The sequence below is a fragment of the Thrips palmi genome, unplaced genomic scaffold (assembly GCF_012932325.1).
Source record: "Thrips palmi isolate BJ-2018 unplaced genomic scaffold, TpBJ-2018v1 HiC_scaffold_15, whole genome shotgun sequence".
Lineage (NCBI taxonomy): Eukaryota > Metazoa > Arthropoda > Insecta > Thysanoptera > Thripidae > Thrips > Thrips palmi.
This window is the reverse complement of record NW_023144624.1, coordinates 5,030,262-5,052,850: the sequence shown is the minus strand read 5'-3', so window position 1 is coordinate 5,052,850 and position 22,589 is coordinate 5,030,262. Positions and strand designations below refer to the sequence as shown.

General features: G+C 55.6%; 1 protein-coding gene across 11 annotated transcripts in view; it reads left to right on the top strand.

Annotated features, from left to right (window-relative positions):
* LOC117641309 (homeotic protein antennapedia-like) overlaps positions 1 to 13,936 on the top strand; it is a 119,801-nt gene extending 105,865 nt beyond the window's left edge. For 10 of the 11 annotated variants that reach the window (XM_034378518.1, XM_034378517.1, XM_034378513.1 and 7 more), the window contains 2 exons: positions 2,979 to 3,005; positions 10,547 to 13,936. In XM_034378518.1, coding sequence (XP_034234409.1) covers positions 2,979 to 3,005; positions 10,547 to 10,803 — 284 coding nt within the window. In that variant the 3' untranslated portion in view covers positions 10,804 to 13,936. The remainder of the gene's footprint in view (positions 1 to 2,978; positions 3,006 to 10,546) is intronic. The other variant, XM_034378523.1, reaches the window with a different exon arrangement.
* Positions 13,937 to 22,589: the final 8,653 nt, after the last annotated feature.

Sequence of the window (22,589 nt, the reverse complement as noted above, 5' to 3'; positions counted from 1 at the left end):
AATCCTTTCCCCTACCCGCCCTTAGGATAATCTAATTCTACTATACTATATACCAATATGCATCTTGCGCTAGCTTGGTTTTGCTTTCACCCTTATTTTTTTGTAAAATTGTCAAGACGTCTCAAAATATCACGTTATCATTAGCAGTATAATTGTACCCTTTGGAGAAATTATAAATACGTGTTGCTTCTTTATATATCGTAATGATTATTCTCCAAAGGGTTACTTCATTATTTTTTTAAATAGCCACTTTATCGCTTTATTTTTTCATTGTGTAACCCACAATGATTCTTTTCAACTAACGAGATGACGATTATTATTTGTTTAAACATTTCTATGTTGATTTCTTTGTTTTTTGGTTTGGAACGATCCGCATTTGCATTGCATGCCAACTTCTGTCTAACCGTGTGAAGTGTTCGCTACTGACCCAGAGGCCAGGCGACGTTCGACTGCAAAGCTGTTATGCCAGAGACGCGCGCTTCGAGCAGGGAGGTCCATAGTCGCGCTGGCTGATGCACTGGCTGCGCTGGCTCGGGTCCAAGCAGACGGTCGCCGCAGCCAGGTGGAGAGGAAAGGAACGGGGAACTATTTTCCGAGACTCCTTCGTTTCGGCCGATTCAAACCGCCGCGCCACGCCCCGCGGCGGAGAGCCTCGACCTGAGCCAATGCGGCGGCGGTGCGCGGGTCCGGGCCTCATCAGTCATGACGTCATGACTGATGGATTCGGCTCGTCAGTCATTTGTCAGTGGCGTATCTTCATCGGCCGCAGCATCTGATTGGTTCGTGCACTCAGCCCGCCCGTCCGGCGTCCGTCCGTCCGGATGCGGGCTGCTTCAATCACCTTGCTGGAATTGGCTGCGACTAGCCGGAAGGGGCACGCACCACTCCCACGCCGCGACCCGTATGAGACAATCCTCACAGATGAGATTTTTATGAGAAATTTCCTCGTCGGCGTCACTCGCGTGTCCGTCCGTCCGCGGGGCGTTTTTCCCAGAAGGCGACTGAAAAATTGTCGAGCACTGCGATGCGGCAATTTGTTACTGCTGGTCGCCCCCCTGGAGTCTTGCCTGGAGGTGAGTCGCAGGTTGCGCGCTGCAGGTGATTTCTCGACCTGTCCATCACAAAGCGGCCCTCGCATTGTGGTATCGCTTCTCCGGGAAACCGAATACAGATGAGACGATCCTGCGGACAGGGCTGTGATGCCATCATCGAGATGCTGATGTCTCATTCGCGGCACTTCTTGGCGGTCGCTAGGCCGCCGTCGGACCGTCACTTGGTCGGACGTCGCGTCAGACATGCAAAATGTCTCCGTGCTCCGCTGTGCCCCGCTTTCCGGGAAGGTTCCTTTCCTCTCACTCGTGGCGGAAACCGTCGGCTTATGTTTATTCAGCCCTCACAGCGGGGGGCGACCTAGTTTCGCGATTTTTCCTGCTTTCTTCCCGACGACACACATGTGCGTGCGTGTGAGTGTGTCACCGCCACCGCCGGAGGGCTGCTTCTCGTTTCGCGTACGAACCGATCGCAAAAAAGAGGGAACAAATTCCTTGGCTTGTAGCTGTGTGCAATTACTGGTGCAGGCGCGTGGCCGGGCCCCACCGCACCCCGCCGGTCAGCCTTGACTTGTCCGTCACCTGGCCGTCGACCTGGGCGCACCAAAGGGTGGCTCATTGTCCACCGCGTCCCGTTAGGCAGCGTTTTCTGGGCCTTGTTTACGTTTAGCACGTGGTGCACATTGCGGTGGTCGCATCCTAACTTGTTGAGCGCGCGCGGCGCCCCCGCCCCCTCCTTGCCGAGTGGCCACGATTTATGGGCAGTTCGGTGCAACCCCCTTCAGGCCCCTTCAGGGCCTTTCCCTGCACCGCGGCCAGCCAGCCACGCACGCCGACGGCCAAAACGCGCCAAGCCGCGGCCGCGCGTCCAGCAGTGCGCCACCGGTCGGCATGGCGTCCGTCCAGGTACTCGCTGGCGGCTACTCGTTTTCGGCGGCCTCTGGCAGTCCAAGCCGCCGAGCATCTTGAGTCTCGAAACAGACAAAGTCGGTCTCGGCCGCCCCAAATGCAGCCAAGACAAGGCCCGCGCTATTTCGGTCGCGCTTTGTGGAGATACGCCCGCGCCGTTCTCGCGGTTCGACGCCACGCCGCGCGGGGCGCTAGTGCGGGCCGCGCGCTTCGATCAGTTCTGCCACCTGCCGGAGGAACGGGGAAGTATGTCCGCGCGTCAAGTCGCGACGCGATTGGTCAGTCAGGCGGGCCGGGCTCGCGGCAAGTTCAAACCCGGGGGAGATTTGTGAGCCGGGCCGGCGGTGCCCGGCCGGTGGCGACATCTGGCGGCCGAGGCTGGAAGCTCGCGGCCGCCTTGACGGAGGATTTCTCGGGGGCCGGCCGCGTCGCGCCGCGCCGTCGTCGTGTTACTTTTCGCGGGATAAAAATAATGGGCGAGTGTCTGTTAAAGGATGGAAATAACGAAGGCAGAGAGGGCTGCAGGCCGGCAGGGCGGAAGGCTGCGGAAGTCGGTCTGCAGGGATGAAAGGAGGGCCGGCCCGGGAAGAAAGGACGAAAATAAGATGAAAATCACTGCGGCAATATTTCATACATTCTATACAATGAGCAGCTAAGTAAGGAGCTCGCCGTTTCCCTCTCTCCGGGAACAGAAATAAAAAGAAGGCTGTCCAAAAGCACAGTTTGAAAGGACCCTCGAAAAATCGCGGACATTTTCAAGAAACGATTGTCTAAAGTGGCTTAGCAGCTTTGCTTGAATGGTTTGCAATGTCAAATGCGCCTCGTTTTGTTCCAAATAATTTTAGGGCAGGTGTTATGTTTGTGGAATTGCACTGCAGCTCGTGTCCATAATACCGACCGTAAAATAAAATAAACGTATCAAAGAATTAAAGACCAAGTGAAATGCCCCCGTTAATTAACTGTTGACGTTTCCAGAATTGTAGACTAAATCTATACAACACGCTTTGCGTTTTCTTGCAGATAAACACAACGGCTCCGGAGACTATGGTAAGCCAAAGAAAATTTTCATTTCAAGTATTCCTGCGCAAAGACTGTCTGAAATTGAAAGTTTCGCACGCTGTGCCAGGGAGATTCGGGCTGAGGTTTCTTTGTATTGTCTTTTGATCTGTTTGGTAAATGTAATGTCTATCTCTGTATCTCCTCCGGTGACATTTCTGCTCCAATGTCTTCCTAATTCTGTCAAACGGCCCGAAAGTCTCCCGCACAGAGGTCTAATCTCGGTTTTGGGGAGTTTGTAGATCCACCTGCGTTGTGCGATTTAGTAGTGTAATTTTAAGTCTCACTTGGTTAAAGGTGTCGGTGTTGGTCAAATAACTCACGTAGAGATATCTCACTCACATTAGTCGTAATTTTCTCCTGATATTTTGAAACCAGCGCTCAGCCACATTCCTTTTGGAAGTCTTTAACGTAACTTTTGCTTCGAGGTAAGTGACTGTGGCTGAGCAGCTCCTTGTCTCACTGTCAGGGCTCCATGGACACGGGCTGCATGAATTAACCATGGGCTACTTTTGCCAATGGATATTTGTTGACTTTTGTTTGTCGTCTTGAGTTTGTTGTGTTTTTCTTTGCTGTGTCTTTTTTTAATTTCTGGCTGTCATGTTTACATTAATTTGCAGAGCGCGAGCTGACAGCTAAGTACTATTTTGTTTCCTGCTTTTTGGTGTGTGGTCATTTAGTTGTGTGTCTGTGTGGTTTTTCTTTTAGTGCGTGAGAGCTTTAGTTAGATTGTTGCATCGCGTCGCGAGCCCTTGGCCCGTGTTACAGTGATGCTGTAGTAATTATCGGGTCCGGCTAAGCGTTGCTAATCGAAAAGTTTTCCCTCCGAGGAGGAGCGAGAGGGAACAACTTTTTGGGGGCGTCAGTTCTCTCTGGAACTGCCGCCGGCACGCCGCGCCTGTCTAGAAGGGCGCCAACGGCGTGGCTGGCGGGGCGGGGGGAGGGGAGGGGAGGGGAGGGGCGTTTGCTTTTGGCAGCTGCTAGACTAGCTCAGACTACAGGGCCTGCAGGCCTGCAGGGTGGGGGTCCAAACAGGGGAGACTCGGTTTGGCGGCGTCATCACAGGGAGGGGGACTTTTTGGCCTGGTCGGGCAGGCGCCCCAGAGAGACTTGGAAAAAATGCCAGTGTGTTCCGGTGGCTGAGCGTCGTGGCGCAGCGCTCTCTGGGGGCTTCAGGGGGAAGGGGGCGAGGAGAGGGGGGGGGGGACACCCGGCCCTCCCCCTCGCAGGCCCAGGGCCCCAGGCAGGCAGCAGCGCCATCGCTGCACAATGGCCGGGAAAGACTCGAATCAATTTGGCGTTGTAAATAGTTTTAAATAGTTTCGGCGGCTTTATTTTGAGCTGCTCGTTCCCGGACGGCCCCCGCGCGTGACGAGCATGGCCCCGCGCTCCCATTCGAGCGGCCAATCCGAGCGGAATCTGGACCGGTCGGACGACACCTCGCCCTGCCTCACACTGGAAAAAACATTCCAGAAAGGTAAACAAAGTAATTGCCGCCACACTGAGCGCACACATGCAGGGACGGGCTCAGGACAACTCCGCAGAAATTTGCCAAAACTGTATTCATGAAGAGTTGGCATTGCTGTGTCACAGTCCGTGTGTGTCTGTGTCAGTGTGGCAACCTCGCAGCAGGCTGCGAACACGTGGGAAGGGTTAGGCGCGCCGTGGCCTGGGTGGTGGCCCGCCTCTGGGGGGAATTTGAGCCTAGGGTGCGCGGCCTGCCGGGAGGGCCAGCACACGCGACACTCAGTTTTTACCCGATAAAACGGAGCCGAAAATGAAGGTTCTGTTTGCATAACTGCTGGACGCGTCCTTCCTTCCCTCCTGGACGCCACCACGCTGCTGGTGCGCTGCGCCACTGCCACCGCCCTCAAGGCCGCGAGGCGCTAGGCCCCGCCGCGAGGCCCCGCCGCGACGCCGACGCTGACAGTTTGGAAATGGAACGTAGTGATGCGAAATCCCGCGGCGACCCCATTCTTATTATTCGGCGCGGACCGGCGAGGCGTTGCCGGGCGTGGCGGGGCGTGGCACGGCGTGGCACGGCGTGGCACGCGTGGCACGGCCTGGCCTCGACGGGGACGCCGGGGACGGCACGTCGCGGGGGTGGCGCGGCGGCAGCGCAGCGGCCTCCCCGGAGGATTGGAGCGCCGCCACGCCCCGCCACGCCCCGCCACGCCCCGCCACGCCCCGCCACGCCGCTTCGGAAAGGAATTATTTTTCACCGGGTTGGCAGGCCTGCGGGCTGCGGGGCGGCCCGGCGGCGCTTCCACAGCGTTTGCTCGCCTTGCTGCCTCGCTCGCCGAGGTGCCGGCCCGCTGCAGCAAGAGCAAGGACGGCTGGCTGGCTCGGCCGGAGCCTCCTGGAGGGCGACGGGCATGACGGAGGGTGACGGGGGCCTCGAGGACCCCGACGGGGGAGGGGAGGGGAGGCGCGTCACGCCCCAAGCTGCACTCTGCCCGCAGTCCTATTTCAGGAGGCCGCCGCAGTGCCGCCCGCCCCGCCCCACCCAGGGCGTTCGTCTGGAGAGGCCGGCCGGTCGGCGTTGCAAAAGACGCGACAAGCGCCACACATCCCTATTGTATTAGCGTTGCACGCCGGCGGCGGTGGCAGGACGCACCGCGACGCGCCGGGCTGGCTGGCGCACTGGCGCACCGTCACGGTGCCGCGGTGCTGCGCGGCTGAGGAAGACAGATAGAGGCAAAGACTCCGAGGAATCTGACCTCGCCGCACTGCGCTGGGCTGCGCTGGGCTGCGCGGGCTGCGCCCGAGGGCGGCGTCCTGGCCGCAGTCCGCGAGAAGGCTGCAGTGCGACGGAGAGGGCCGAGGCCGGGACGCGGCCTCGGTAGGCTGGCGAGGCGGGCGAGGCCCCCGGGGAAGGCACCACGGCGAGGAGGCGCGGAGCAGGGGATGGGTGGCCCCGGGTGGCCCCGGGTAGCCCAGCACGGTCGCGGGGCTGCGGCGGGAGGAGGGGCACCACCGTAATTTAATATGCGATGCACACAAGCTGCTGCCACACACTCACTTATTTTTCAGCCCGGTAGTCTCGAACCGGGCAACAACAACAACAACATGAACAAATCTGTGGCGACCGGTTCGAGCTTCGGGCCCCCTTGATAGTCCAAAAAGTAGTGTAGAAAGTCGACAGCTGCAGGGCTGGCTGGGCGGCCCGGCGGCAGGGCGGACCTACCTGGCGCGAGGCTAGCCTCACACACGGCCAGCCAGCGTCTGACAGAAGCAGCAGCCGCGAGACGGTCGGACCCTAAATCATCATTGGGCCCTCCCCTTCCCCCCTCCCTCTGTCCGTCTCGCTCGCTCCCCCTCATCTAGTCAGCGTGAGGCTCCTTCAAATTAATTGCCTGCTCTGCCGGGCCGGCCGTAGCGCCGCGCCCGACGGCCGCGTCCGAACGCGTGTCTCTGTCGCTCGCCCGGCCTGCCGGCCGCCACGACGGCGACCTGGCCGGCTCGGACGCCTCCGACGTCGTGGGGCTCTAGTCGTGTTGGGGGACCCCGACGAATCGCTCGCCAAGATATCCTTTACATCCCGGCCCTCGGCCCCGCGCGGGGCCCCGCGGCCCCGGCCCTGGCGAGGCCCTGGCGATCGGGAAGAGAGACAAAAGAAAATAAAAAGTGGGGCCTTTCTTACAGAGGAGGAGAGGTTCTGGAGAATTTCAAGGTGCGCAGCGCACACACCGGCCAGTCGGATGGACTCTGTGACGTGGGAAACGGCTTTCCTGGACAGCGCGCTTGTCGCTGGAGTCGCTTGCTGGAGCCTTGCTGGAGCGCGCACCGGGGGACATTTTTCACTCTATCAAAAGGTGGACGAATGGCTGAATGGGAATCCGAAGCGGCAGTCCCATTCTTAGCGGCATTGTGGCAAACCCTTCCCGACCGACCGGCCGGCGGAGGAGGTCTCAATCCGACGTCCCGACGTCAGTGTGCATTCCATCGCCCGGATTAGCATATTTTGAGGTTAGCTCGACACGTCACAGCCCCAGTGCCGCGGTCCTGGCCCTGCCTGGGCCTGCCAGTGCGCGCAGGGAAAAATTACCGCTCCTGACATCGTCGCGGTGCCAGGCTGCCGGCCGGCTGGCTGGCTGTCCCCCTGGTTCGACTCCACTGCGAAATTATCTCCAGTTGACCTGCATCGCCTCGGGGGCCATTTTTAGTCGAGTTGCTTTTGCGTCTGTCGCCGTGCCGTGCTGTGCCGCTGCGTCGGGTCGACGGGGACGCGGAGTGTTTGCCGCTGCCTCCCCGCCTCAGTCACGGGCACAGCGCACCGCCGCGCCCTCGTTCCCGAAACTCGGAGGTAAAAATAATTAAATTAAAACGTTTGGGCTAAAAGCAATGTTCCCGGCTTTTTTCGCTCGGGGGTGGGGACTTGTGGCGTGACCTTTCACATTGAACATGGGAATGGTCATGAAACGCTGGGGGTCTGTACACAAGGGATGATGCGGGGAGAGGTCGTCTATCAAAAGGCGAGAGAGAGAGAAAGAGAGAGGCTTGAGAAGGAGATCATCACGCTGGAAAAAAAAGACGAAAAAGAGAGGGGAAAAGGTTAGGGGCGGGGGTACGAAAAAAAGAGACTAGTCTCTTGCTTCGGGTTGTGTGGGGATAAGGTGGGAGAAAGAGCGGGAGAGCGAGAGAGAGAGAGAGGCGCAGGCGTCGGAAGAGAGAGTGAGAGAGACGGTGACGCGCGGGGATGTGAGGAACGAATAGGGGAGAGCAGGAGGAGCAGATACCGTCATCCATCTTCGTCTCATGTGAAGTGAGCCCGCCTCCCCCTCGCCTCTCTCTCTCTCCTCGCTCTCTCTCGCTCTGTCTCTGGGCACTCCACCTCGCCAGACGGGAGCCACGCCACGCACCGCTGCCCCTCCCCTTGGTGCGTGTGTGTTGAAATCGTACGATAACGTTGGGGTGCTTCTCTAGAACTTGCCAACGAATATCGCCGTGATAACTTCAACCGCAAAACACTTTCCTAAATTTCTACAATTTTTTTTATTTTTTTTCTAGTATTTTTTTTTTTGTTGCCCTCTGTGTCACGTTGACTGTAGGGGCCCTTCCCGATAATTGATGATGTCTCGCGGCCAATGCGCGGCCAATGCGGATCCGCGGAGCGACCATTAGCGCTCATCGTTAGCCCGCCATTTTGAGCCTCGCGTCATTATCATGGCGCCGAGACGCGCGCGGCGCCCGACGTGGGAACGCTGTAATTGCTGTAGTGCTATCTCGCGGCCCTTGCAGGGCCACTTTGACAAAATTCCAGTTCAAACAGCACTAAAAAAAACGGTGAAAAAACAACGGAGTTAACGTTCCACGCGTGCTCTTGTGTTCGCCAACAAAACTAATCATAGGCTCGTCGTCTAACGAGGGAAAAATTGAAGGGTCTGTCTGTCCGTCCGCTCGCGAGCTGTGAGGGCTATCCTCACTGCTTGATGGCCGCGAGCGCGTTTCAAAAGTGCGTTTTGCTATTTTTGTCATTGCGGGCGTTCCCGGGCGTTCCCGGGCGTTCCCGGCGTGTTATTACGCACCGGAAGCCCCCGGTACAATGGCCCGGGTCGGCCGGCTCCACCCCGGCCTCCTTCCGGTGCCTCGCGGTGCCCCCCACCCTCTCTCACCGTTTTGGTGCGATCATTGAAATTGCCGCGTATTATCGGACGTGTGGCCGCAAACAGGCGCACACGCCGCGCGGCGTCGACGGGAACCCCTCGACAGGAATACACCCACCGCCCCCACCGCCTGGGCCGCGCAATCTAGGGGGCGTCTCCAAATCGCTTAAGCTGAAATGTAAACTATACCAGCAAAGAAAAGTTTGAAAATTCAGGGACACAACGGTCAATTTTTATTCAGTTTTTTCTTCGGAAGGGTTGGCTCACCTTTTGCCGTTGTGGCTCTGTGCTCCGAGGAGGCGTCAGCCGTGATCAATTGCTTCCGAAATGAGAATCCAAAGCGTAATTTCCTGAGGGGCGTCCGTCAAGGCATCACCGCGCGCCTCGAGACCTGCCGTGAGCGGCACACTGCACTGCCGGAAAAAAGCATTAAAAGTAAAATATTGTCTGAACCTGACCCGGCTAGGCGGTCGGTCAGGGTCACGCGGCAGAGATGGATTCGTGGGTTAATTACGCTCCAATCGCAGTGCCTGGCCTGCTGGGCGATTAGGGCCGCGACTTGGCAGGCAGGCAACCACTTTGTCCGGGTACAGTACAGTCGCGCAAAGTGCGGACGGATATAACTCAAAACACACGCGGTGCTGCGTCTGCCCGGTGGGCTGGTTGACGCCGTATGAAAGGGGCGTAATTTACATGTTTATAAACAGGGCGACGGTTAGGACCTAAATTATGGCGCTCGCGGCCGCCTGGGACAGTCTCGGACACTCGGCCCGATGGGCTGGCTCTCTCCGCGGCTAGACGCTGCACCAGCCAATTGGACGGCGTGCGAGTCGTCACGGCGGTCACGGTCCCTCCCCGCCGCCCGATTTATAAGCGCTGCGAATTCCTGGCCCGCCAGCTCGCCCTGCATTCCCGTGCAGCTCACAATTTGACGGGGCGGGGGTTCGAGTACCGGTCAACGCATGATTTTTTTCGTCTTTCTTTTTTCCTGGTAGTGGTGGTGGTGGTAGAAGTAGTGTGTGTGAGAGGGAGAGAGAAAAATAAAAATAGTTTGCGGGCTGCCCTTGTGTGATGGGATCAGGTTCATCAGGTTGCTCTGGGAGGAAGAGAACAAAAACGACGAGGAAAATGGCGGCAAATTGAGTGCAGGCCCCCTTTCACGCCTGCTCCTGGGTTGTGCAATTACCTGCACGGGGCGGCTCGATTATCTTCGATTACGCGAAACGAGCTGGCAATTCACGCTCTCGTAAACACTTCGATAGTATCGCCGCGATTGGTGCGCTACCTATCGGACAAGTGGCGCAGTCTGAAATTCTCATCATCCCCGAATTATGGAGGCAAAAAAAGCAATTAATCCGGCGGCCGCAAGACGATGGCGCAAGCATTGCTGCCCCCTCTCGGTGTGACACGTCTCGACCAATTTTTCTCGTCGCTCCTTATTTTTTCGCAGACAGTGTGTATATAATCAAAATATCGTTAGCTCTTCGTAATGCGTGACTACAGCGCCCTGCCCCGGCACTCTAGCATTCTCTCTTCTACTGCCCTCGCCAAGGGCCCCGCCGTCGTGAGCTGCCTGAGCTGCCCCCTCCCCCTTCTCTCCCCCGAGGCGCCGCGCTCGGCCCCAGCCCGCTGCAGCAGCGCGTTTTTCGGACATGTTTTAGCCACAGCGCATCGCTCTGGCCGCGGCCGGCCGCCATATCACCGGCCATGTTTGGAGCCGCGTCATCGCGTTTGATTGATGGCGCACCCCCACCACGGCCCCACGGCCGCACGGCCTCGGCAGGGCTCAGCTTGTGTGCGTGTGGTGTGTGTGCGCTGCATGATGGATGAACGAGTAGTGTTTGCGGGGGTGTTCGGGGCCCTTCGGCGGCCGCGGCACGGCTTTGCCTGCTTTGCTGACGCGTCCCTTCTGTTTTTGTGTTGCAGAGCGGAAGCGGGGTCGACAGACCTACACGCGGTACCAGACGCTGGAGCTGGAGAAGGAGTTCCACTTCAACCGCTACCTGACGCGGCGCCGGCGCATCGAGATCGCGCACGCCCTGTGCCTCACGGAGCGACAGATCAAGATCTGGTTCCAGAACCGGCGCATGAAGTGGAAGAAGGAGAACAAGACCAAGGGCGAGCCCGGTTCCGGGGACGGTGACGGTTCAGGCGAACTAAGCCCACAGACTTCGCCTCAGTGAGATGAGGCCCCGGAAGAGCATACGTTGTTCTTCCACCACTTTTAGTCATTCTTCATGATAGTCACCTTGGCGACACCCGCGGTGTCGGTGTCTGTGTGTGTGTGTATGTGTGTCTGTGTCTCACCCAGTGGCCACAAGGACGGACAAATGCTGCCTTCGGTGGCCGCTATTTTGTGCAGGACGCTTTTCAAGAGGAGCCCGTGAAAGTGAATGTGTGAATGAGAGAATGGGAGCGTGATTCGCTGCGAAACAAAGTGATATTTCTACTTCTTCTCGTTTTTAAGCAGGTCGGGCACGGTCCTAGTGTTTCGGCCGTGCCTGCTAGTGAAATAAATGGATGTGTTCTTTTTTATCCGAGTCGTATGCAGCCCCAGTATTCAATAATGCCAGCTTGCGCGTAAACGAATAGGTTGATTTGGTCAACCGTTAATTTTAACGCACTTCATAGTGTAAATTTGGCGCAAATCACGGGATTTGCAAGAGTCTTCTTTATTTGAATTCCCATTGTTTTCTCTCTTGAATCTCTGTTGGGCTGTCCGGTTCGTAAGGAATCGAAAGAAAAATAAACACTCGAAAAATGAGAACACAATCATTATAAGCGAGTGTCCTCGACTCTCACTCGTTCTTTTCACGCTTCTTGCTCTTGACTACACTCTCCTTCTCTCAAAGAAGGTACCTCAACCAAAGAAATTATTTTACGGTGTAGTTATAGGAGGTGAGCACATTGTGATTAAGGTGGTAATAAAATTGCGGTGTGCTTCTATATCGGTGCAATGAAGCGAGTGATTTCGTGTTCAATTCTTAAAACGGGTGCACTTTATGTAAAAATTGAACAGTTATTTGGAAAACTTCTTCGCTGGCCTGGTTGGTGGTACCCTGGATTAGCCACCTCCAGAGCCCCGGCGTTGGAGTTAGGAATCCAGTGTTGCGTGTGTGTGCTCAAGCTGGACTTCAACCCGCCCCACCCGGCCGGACAACCATGTGAGTATTAAAACCGACTACCTGAAGGAGACTCTTGCAAGTGCCTAGCTGCGTATACGTATCTTACCCCCTCGTTGTTGAGTCCCAAAAATTAGGTGGTAGGATGGCAAGGGTCTTTACGTAGACATTTAAGTCAACAACTCGGGAGCTTTGGCTGTTTCAATAACCTCAAATACGTAATTAAAGTGAGCGCTGAATACGTAATAATTGTCCGCTGTATTGTCGAAAAGAGCAAATATATGTATGTATTTTTTTCAATGCTTTAAATTTTGACGTTTAAGTGTACAAGTAATGTGTTATTTGCGTAAATAAGGATAGTTATTCTATGTGTTGTAGTAAATTTTTAAAAAACGAGAAAATGAATTCGCTATTAAAAGTTAGCAAATTATTTGGTTTTTGCCAGTAACTCAATTGAAAGTGAATTTGGCGCTGCGGTGGGAGAAAAAGAACTCCAGTTCAATGGGAAAATTTCGGTGCTTATAAGTTTTAGAAGTGCAGGGGTAAGTTGCTTGTAAAATTCGTGCATTGCATATCTTAGCTAAAGAAGGAAAATGGTTGCCCTTCTATTCGGTCAAACGCGTGCCAAAAATACATTTCAGTTGAGTTATCTGTGTTTTTGTTAAAGCCCCGGTCACGGTGGCAAACATACCACAGTTCCTAGGACTCGCAAAGTGTCAACATTAAATACTTTATTCGTACATACATTCTTAAAATTATGTTGTCCTGCGCATCCTTTAAAGGGCATGTCTGTTATATTTGTTAAGTGTTGCCTGTTTTCCCTCCACAAATTTGAGAAAGTCCAGTATGGACGATTCCCCCACGGCGTGCGGGGGAGGGTGGCGGTGCCCTCGTGCGAGTGTAGCGCCTGCTGGGTAGGCAGAGGGTGGCGGGCGATTGGCAAGCCTGGGCCGCAGCAGCCGAGCCACCCCCGCACGCCCTGGTCTTACGTACGGAATCGCCCCTTTTAATTGCCTCACGTAAGGATCTTTGCAACACTGATTAATTTAATTGAGTCACTCATTTTCGGCCTACTTGAATGATGAGCCCAAAACCAGAGCCGGAAATAAGTAAAACAAATATCGTTCTTGCGTAAGCTGGAAAGACTGACCTCTATAGTCTAAAGTATGCCATATTAGGGTATATGATGTGTAACACTCGGTACCAGTTAATACATTATACAGAGCCATGTGATATTTTATGTCGTACAAATAGTGTCGGAAGGCGCCCTACCGACGGTTTTCTCCTACTCTATGCACTCTGTACTCTTTGTTCAATCGACAGCACTAGTGGTATGGTTTGAAGTTTTAGGGAACAGTTTGCAGTAACATCCCATGGCGGTTAGTGTGAACTGAGCTCTTTTATTTTCACAATCGTTGTAGAATCAATTTTGTTTCGCTGTCACATTTGTTTGAATTAATATACACAATAATGTGCTTCTAGTCCTTCATTGTACATATGTAGCGTTTATACTTACTTAGATGTAAAAATTGTACCACAGGGTGTACAAAACCTATTGCTGTGTATATGTCCGTTTTTATTTTTTATATTAAATTGAGCTTTTGGAACACCCTGTTCTTGTTTTGTTTTCCGAATGGTACATAGTGCATAGGAGCAGAGGAAACGAGGAAGTCAGGTTCGTTTCCAGTAATGTCACGTCATGTATACGAACGCTTCTGTCGTAATTCTGTAAAAAAATTGCAACTGGTTTGTAGGTATCTTGATTTTAAACTTTATGCTCAATAACTTTTACGCCAGATTGGATATTTTTAAAAGGATTTCGAGTATTACTGACGTGCTACAACCCCCTTTAAATACCTCAATACGATGTACATTAGTTCTATTTATGTTTGTAGTATATAATGAAGGGGTTGTCATACTCTTGGCGTTGAAAAGTGCAAACTTGTTTAAATTGTTTTGTTTTGAACACTCTGATAGAACACACCTATAACTCATTAATTTATTATTGTAGACATGTACATTTAGGATATATCTAGTGTCCGGTTTTAATAAATAAATATATATATAAATATATGCAAATTCTATATATATAGTGACGATGCGTGTATGTAAAGAGAGTATGTCCCGATTCGAAAGCCTCAATCGTGTTTGAGATCAAAGTGAAACAATAAAATATGGTTGAATATGAAACGCATTTCGTAATCTCTGTACGAAAACCACCTGTTTGTCTTTGGAATCCAGGAAAAACGCGGTGGGGGCATTGCAAAAGAAAGCACGATTTTCATGTTGTAGAGAGCAGGGTCGACGGCTGGACGGCCCGATAAGATTAATGGGCTTTCAGGAGGGAGAAGAAGAGGGGAGCAGCGGCGTCAAAAGGATCGCAGCGGTGCTGCTGCTGCGGCGGCGGCGGCCCCGTGAACCACAAGATGCTGGCCCGACTCGCAATGGCTCGGACCTCTGGATCATCCTGCATGTGTGACTCGCCTTGCCTGCCCCTCACCCGCGCGCCCGCCTTGCCCGCCGCGATGGGTGTGGGAAAAGCGTCGATGATTTAAGATTATGGTCCGAGCTTCAGGTGGCACGCGCCTGTTTATAAAATGTAGCACCATTCAATTATGCCCGTTTTATGAGGTGTTTACGGGCTTTATCGTTCGGCCATAAACAAGAGTTATGGGAGTCGGTGAACAAACCATTGAGGTGGCGGGGCAGGTGATTTGTCGTCAAGGTGTTTCTGGTAGCAGACGAGGCGCCTTAGTGGAGTAGAAATGCTGATGAGCTGCTCATCAGTTTCGCGGGGTCTGTTTGGCCATGTTTTGACAGCGACTTCTAAATTTGTAACTGGCAGGTTCATTTATTTAGATCTGTGATGCTTCTTTTTCGATCAGGCTTTCAAATACAGTTGAACAATGCCAACAATGCTTCAACATTTTAGATGCATTTAAATAAGTCGTTATCAAAAAATTGACCCTAAATTTAAATTTAAGAACATTATTTCATTGGTTGGGGCAGTAGTGTCATGTCTTATCTTAGCACAGGGTGCCCAAGCCAACAGCAGCTTTGATCCACAGTGCAGTGTCGCGGGCAGGTAAGTTCAGCAAATACCACTGCAAACCTACGGACCTTCGCTGCTCGGTTTGAATTTTGGCGCCGTTTCCGAGCACGAGACTTGGGCTGGAGGGGAAGTGCATCAGAGTCACAGTGGGGATGAAGTGAGCCGTGGAGGGGGTACGCAGGGTGCGCGGGGCGGGGGGACGGGGGCAGGGGTACCTCGGCGGGGGGCTAGCTCCTCCCTCCTTCGCTTAGTATCTGTCAGTCTCCGGTCCCTCACATTTGTTGGACTGGTGTCGGCCCGCCCACTGAGCCTAGCCGGCTTGAAAGGGGCCCTCTGATTGGCCGCCGCACCCCGCCCACCGACACCTTATAAATTAGGCTCATTTGTTATTTTGGCAAACAACAACAAGCGGCGGGCGCCATATTAGCCTCCGCGCTAGACGGTGCTGCCCTCTATGTGGCGAGATCGGCAAAGTCGAGGCACGGGAAGACGGAAAAAAAGACAAGTCTGGAGGGAAAATGCGATCAATATGTGAGAGAGTGGGCCCGTGGAAGTGCTACATTTCTCGTTCTGAGAAGTCTCTTGGAAACCAAGAATTTTTTTTCGTAAGACGTTGAGTGCTATTTGACCGAAGCTCCTGGCCTACGTAATCTGACCCCTTGACCTACAGTCAAAAAGCAAAAGTTTCGAATTGATTTCAAATTTGTTGAGAGTGCCCTGCCCTAGCAAATTTTGCCGTGGTTTTGATTTCTGTTAATGTCAATTTTCTAGTCGTCATATGTCTTAACCACTCGAGACTAATGGTCATCTGTGGGCGCCTTGACGGCCAACACGCAGGCCTCCGTGTACATAATTCAAGAGATGCGGCCGAGGGTCTCCTGCCCAGGATATTATTCAAATGTTTGAGCCGTGAGTCAGAGTTGGGCCCCCTGTCTGTGGTGTCTGTTCGCCACGCGCATATCCCAACTTCATAATCATCACTGACCGACGCATGCAGAGCAGGCTTTTCAATCAGACTCGGGGAAACGCGTGGAAACTCTTGGCGTCTCACAAAACGGAAGAGTGTTAGTCGCGCGAGTAATCAGGGGTAATGGAACCACAATTACAGCTCCTAGAATGGCGTGGCGTGCTCTAGGCCCACGGTGCCGCGGTCCGCACGTAATTCTACCATCAGCAAGGAAAAGCAAGGGATCTCGTTGGCGCGCCGGACTTCATTTAATGCCCGCTATTTATGACTTTTTAAATATACATTTACATATGAGAGTTGTCGATACGATCTGCCCTAATGATGATGGCCGATGTAAACAGGGGTGTGCGGGTAGTCAAACCGCGATGATACTTAGGGTGCATGTTGGCCGTTGAATAGAATGACCAAACAGTCCCAGACTCAATCCGCACAGCGTTTCGTCCAAGGTGCCTCCAGCGCTGCAGCTAGGCTGTCTGTCGGTGTCGCCGCGTGACGATGAATATTAACGGGCCCGAAGAGCAATGATTGTCATCGCAGTGTCGGAAGGCTGTCGGAAGGCAGCCAGAAGGCGGCCCGAGAACAGGCGAATGAAGGGCTGCAGGGGCCGGAGGGCGCTGGGTGGGAGGTGGGAAGCGCGGCAGCAGCAACCGAGATCTGCGCGGGGCCTCGACGGCCTCGCCGGCCGACAGAAGAAACACAGTGCGTTGCGATAGCCTATTTCCCTCGCATTTAGGAGAAAAATCGGACTTCTCCGTCCCTCTATTTTTTCATACTTTCCCGACCCGCCCGCCTGCACACCGCTCTGTTGCGTTTGGTGCTGCCAAAAATTTTCGCGAGTTTTGTCCCGTGTTTGTTGGGATTGAAGGCGGACACTGGGGCACAGCACTTACCGCGACCAGGCTTGCCGACTGTTTTCACTTGGCCGGCCACAAGAAGAGAAAAACACTAAGCCACGGCGAGGAACAAGTTTGGCGCAAGTTGCCCGCCGTCACACCGCGGGGACTCTCTCCCTCAGAACCGAGTGCTTTTCCGCCTCCAGTCGGGGAAGCGTTGAACCAGAAGAGTGGCTTTTTGCGGGGACGGTGGCGTTTTCAAACTTCCAAAAGCAGCAAGGGGCGAATTTCTTTCGCATTCTGCAGGGGAAAAAAAGCAGTAATTGGGCCGAAAAAAAAATCTCGGCCACCGCAATTAGAAGGGCCCCGCCGTGACGGCTGGTAATTTGGGCGAGACAACGAACCGACCTGAAAACGGGGCAAATTGTCACATTTTTGCTCTCAAGTGACATTGTGTGAACAGCCGCACACACGCACCTCCACTCCCGCGGACACACGCGGGCACTCGCGTACGTGTGTCAGCGCACTGACACACACGCGCACACCCACGCACATACGCACATGCGCTATTTATTTTGCTTGACGTGCTTTTCAGAGGGAGTTTGAAGTCATAAATCTTGCGTTTTTTCATCTTTGTCTCGCGCTCTGCATCAGCCGCTTGTCCGTCTCGCTCCCACTGTATCATCCCCCCTCGCTTCTTTCCCTTTTTTCTATATCCACAAGGCATCAAGCAATGTCATCCAGCGCGGGGGTGGCCCGCGGGGGGTGGGGGGCTGCTGACCCACCCCCGTCTTGAGGCCCACCGGCCCCACCGGCCCCACCCCGGGCCACCTCGCGGGAATACTCTCGACACCAACTTCCTGTCAAAGCAGGGGCCAAAGGAATTCCAGGGGGAAAGGGGGAGGGGGTGCTGTTCCCGATCGATGTCCGCTGAGAAAGGATAGGCCCCAAACTGCTACAAACTCGTTTCGGGATAAATCGCGCAGAGATTCGAACCCGGTATCCGAGGTCTTTAGTCACACGCCGCTAGGCACGCGGCTACCCGAAGTTGGTGCCCAAGACGGGGGGCATGCGTCATTACACCGCACGGCGTGCGCAGTTTCCGTCCTGTGTGTGTGTGTGTGTGTGTGTGTGTGTGTGTGTGTGTGTGTGTGTGACTAAGCTAGCCTGCGCCGGTCACAAACACACGCGCGCAGTAGACACAGCAGCAGAGACGCACACATGTCAACACAGAAGTCATTTGTCCGGCGACAAATTATACCCCGCCATGATGCCTTCCCCCGAAAGCACCAAATGCGCGGCGAAACTGCGTCGCGGGGGTGGTCGCGGAGGAAGACCGGAAGTTGGACGCGCATCGGACGGCGCGGTGCAAGGTGGTCCGCATCACGTGACGTGTGGCATTTGGTGTAGAACTCGAGAGGCGACGCAGGGTTGGCAATTTTGGGTTGTTTTGGTAACGAAACGCTCCTTTGTCACCCTTTCCATCCCGCACGGTGGACGTCGAGGCCCGCCCGCGGCACCTGGACAAGACAGCCGTCTGGAGGCACGGAGCGGCGGGGCCTGGGGCGGCCTGGGGCGCATGCCTGGAGCCACCGAGACATCCTCCGAGGACCTGCCGGCCCACCGGTGAGTTGTCCCAACTCGGACTGGGACTTCCGGCGGGGCTCAGCCCGTCGCACGCCAGCGGTGCACAGCAACGACGGTGTCCATTTTCCAATCCCAAAATGGTTTCACCCACCCACTTGAGACGAAATAAAATTTGTTTAGGGAGGATGTGGAATCCGAGTCGAGAAATTGGCCGAACTCGTGCAATGAAGACGTAGTGGCGGTCGTGCTTTGCGGACGGCCCCTACGAGGAAAAGGGAAAGGCCGGGGGGTGGGGGCGCTGGGGGTGGCGGGACGCAAGGCGGGACGCCAGGCGGACGCAAGGGCGGGCGTGTTTGATTAGTATTCATCGTGTGCAACTGTTCCTGAGGGCGACGGGTATGGTTCAGGCTCTCTGGGGGAAGGGAGGTGGGGGCGAGGCGGGGCGGCCGGCTCGGGGGAAGGGAGCGCTGGAGGGACGGATCAGAAGACCTTCAACCCCTGGCGGCCTGGCGGGCTGACGGGCCGGCCTGGCGGCAGCGTGCAGGCGAAAGTGAGTTTCTGCGCGCAGCTGCAGACGGGGGCGATGAAAAGGGGAAGGAAGGCATAGGCGAGAACATCCCTCCCGCACCCGCAGGGTTCCCCACCCCTTTGGCGCGTCGCGGCGCGTCGCGCGGCCTGCAGGTAGATGTCACATCAGCGGGGCGGCCGTGCGGGCGGCCGTGCGGGCGGGCGGCCTCGGCGGGGTTGTTACGCCTTTAATAAGGCCGGGGAATTCTCGGCGAGCCGAGCCCAGCAGTACCCCGCCCCCTCAAGCCCCTCACCCCGCTCTGCGCGCTATTTACATAGAATAATAGCATCGGTTACATAACGGGCCAAGGGCACATTCGCGCCCAGGGCGTGCCCAGGGCGTGCCCAGGGCGTGCGGCGCGGACGTCCGGGCCCGGAGGGGCTCCGGGGGTTCCAGGTTCCAGTCGAGCGGAGTGTGGTGCTGATTGCGTGGCGTCGAAGCCGCCTCGAAGTTCACAGAGGCATGTATCCCTTCATCAAAGTTTCGACGATTTGGAAAAAAAAAGATTGGAACAATGTGACGAACGTCATACGTAAAAAGTTCTGAATAAATATAAAAAATACTGCGCTCAATTTTCTTATTGATGTGTTTATTTTATTCTTCTATTTTTTTTTTGCCAAGGAAGCAGTATGACTTTATAATATTAAAAAGTGGATTGGCAACGCGAGTTGCCGGGTGTCAAGCCCTGGCCGTGCGGTGGGTCGGGGAATCCCCGCAGGTCCCGCGGGCAAAGCTAACTAGAAAGCGTTTTTCGAAGTTGATGCCTTTGTTGTTGGGTTTCAAACTTGGAGATAGGGATCCGTCTCCTTCTCCTCCCTTCTCACTCCAATCGGGTTTCGGACGAAACTTCCAGCGGCAGCGGCCGCCAACCCCCGCCCGCCTCTCTCTCCCTCTCTCTCTCTCCTTTTTGCTCGCTCCCTTCCTATCTCTGTGTGAGTGCAGCAAAACTGATTGCAGTCATTACTCCTCCGACAACATTGACATTTTTATTAATGCGTGTGTGCTTCGCCCCGCCTAGCCCCGCCTCGCCCCTCGCGCCCCGACCGCTTCCCACCCCCTTCTCGTCTTCAGCTGCAGCAGAAGTGGCAGTGGCCCGCCCCCGCGGCGCGCCACCCCCGCACCGCCGCCCCCGCCTTGCCACCCCCGCCCCCGCCAAGCCGCCCCCGCCTCGCACCAGGTGCCCTTGAACACAACTTTAAACAACGCTTCAGGGATGTTGTTGTTGTTGCCTCTCCACCGCAAGGACTATCACTGCGGTTCATGTCGCCGTCCGAAAACGACAAGACAGTGGCCCACATCGCGCAGTGCATGACCTGCTGCAAGGCCCAGTGCCCCACGCCGTGCCGCGGCGCCGGGGGACAAATCGGCCGCCATTTGGGCGTTTTCAAAAGGAACGGAACCCGCCGCGATACGACTTTGAGCGAAAATGATACCCTTTGTGCAGTGCCGGGGCACTGGCGGGGCACTGCCGGAGCGCAGACACACCCTTTCCTTCCAGGGCGTTTTCATCACCGTCCGCGCCACCTTTCTTCCCAAATGTTTACCAGTCCTTTTCTCCGGCGGCCCTTTTCTTTTCCCTCCAGCGGCTCCAGCCGCGGCTTTTCTCAGCATTTTTTTTTCAGTCCCTTTTTCCTCCTTTCTTTCTTTTCTCCCCCTCTTTTTCCGCGCGCCGAGCCGCTCGCCCGGTCGACGTGAAAAATTTCCTATAGACGTTTGAAAAATTGCGTTTAAGGGATGATTCTATTCCAAGGTTCATTTTTGTCTCCACAAGGCATTTTTCGCAGCGCAGCGGGCCCTTTCTGTTTGCAGAGGGAAAAAACCGGAGATATGGCGCCGCTGATGAAACAATCGTCGCTTTCATAAACTGAGAAGGAACGGCGAGTTCCAGACGGTCGTTCCGGCAGCGATTAGGCTTCTAAGTGCCGCTGGACCGGCAGAACCGCTCCCCTTTTTGAACCGGACTGTATTTGACCACCCAAAGAGAGTCTCGGAAATCGGCAACCTCATGAGAGAGGCTCCGAGTTTGATCCGGAAAATCTTGAGGGTTTCCGGACCTATCCCCAGTAAAAGTTGGGTAACCGTATGATAGTCGAATCGACGTTTCGACTCACCATCAACCCTTATCCTGGCGGGCGAAACAGTGCCATTCGGTCCGCAGAGCTGCAGACAACGTCGCTGGGCTTCTGGAGGTTTCGGAATTTCCAACGCGAACGCCGCGAGCGCGGGGCGAAAAAGTGTGTGCACGCCACATCAGCGCCGGGGGGTTGGGGTTGGGGTTGGGTGTCTCTATGCTTTTATAAATGCGGCCAAATCGATCACAGGCATTGTGTAATGTGGCTTAGCGTGGCGCGGGCCTTAGCAGCGGGCGCCCCCCGGGGCGGGGCGGGGTGGGGCGGGGCGCGGCGGGGCGCGGTGTGGAGCGGTGGGGCGCGGCCGTGTGTCTGAGCCCCCAGGAGCTGACGTGACAACACAACTTCCTCGCAATCAATTCGCCCAGCCCGCGCCGAGCTGGAGCTCCTTGCCGCTCCTTGCCACCGCCGCTACTGTTGCTCTCCCACACTGCCAAAAAACCGAGCCCGAAAACCTCTCCCAAGCATACGCGGCGCATATTTTAGCCGCGCTACCAACACGTTGATGCACACTCGCATGTGACATTCGCCGGCCCCGCGTAATGACGAGGCAACAACAACAAAAACAAGGACAGCGCAGCGCGAGACAGAGAGAGATGGGCTCAGTCAGCATACGTCACTATGCCAAAAACAGTAGTGCCGGCCGACAGGCCCGACTGCGGGTGACCGGAACAAATAGAAGAGCGGGGGCCGCTCGCCGGGCTCGCCGCTCCACCGAGCTGAACCCCACACTGGAAACCCCGGCAACCAGGTTCCTGGTTCGGCCCCTGGGCGTTGGACTACGCGCGTGGCGGCGGGGCCTGGGCGGCCTGGGCTGGCCGGGCCACTTCGACAAAGGTCTGAATGCAATCGCCACCCGGAATGCAGGCATGCAGGCATGCAACACGAGTTATAGTCGCCAACAACGCACCAAACAATGCACACGCTATTGGGAAACGCCAAGGCGGGTGCGAGCCACACTGGGTGCTACCCACTACCGCCCAATCATGCCGGGAGGAGGAGGAGAAGAAGAGAAGAAGAAGAAGAAGAAGAAGAAGAAGAAGAAGAAGAAGAAGAAGAAGAAAGGGAGGGAGGCTGGGAGGCAGCAGCATGGCGGAAGGGGTGGTGAGAGCAGCGCGGCGGTGGGGGTGCAGCGCGGGAGGATTTCGAACGGCGCTTTCGTCGCTCTGTCTCGCTCGCACTCTCGGGGCGCCGCCTGGGGGGCCTGGGCACGGCCTAGGGGTGCGAGGGAGGCCGGGCGACGCGGCCCCGCCGCTCGGAATCAGCCAGCAGGCCGGGCAGGGCGCCATTCCATTATACGTCGACTGCGGCGTCATTCGTCTTGGACAGCGCCATGTCAGCGGCACACACACACACACACGTGCGCGCACCAAAACACACATACATACGCGCACACAGTACAAAAGGATCCGAGCGGCAGCCTTTTCCCGTCCGCGGCGGTCCCCGACGTCAAACATGGTCTCCGCGATCTTCCCCGCGCGCGCGGCTGGCGGCCGGAACTCGCTGGAAAACGTACAGACAGCCTCTCTCTCTCTCTCTCTCGCACGCAGCGCCGTCACCACGGACGGGCCGGACGGGCTGCTCTGACCTCTGTACGGTGTACTGCACGCTGCGGAGGACGAGGTGGCGCGGGGCGAGCACCTTGCTGTGCATTATTCTACATTTCAAATCTAATTAAGACAAAGCCAGTACATGCGCGGCTTGTCGCCGC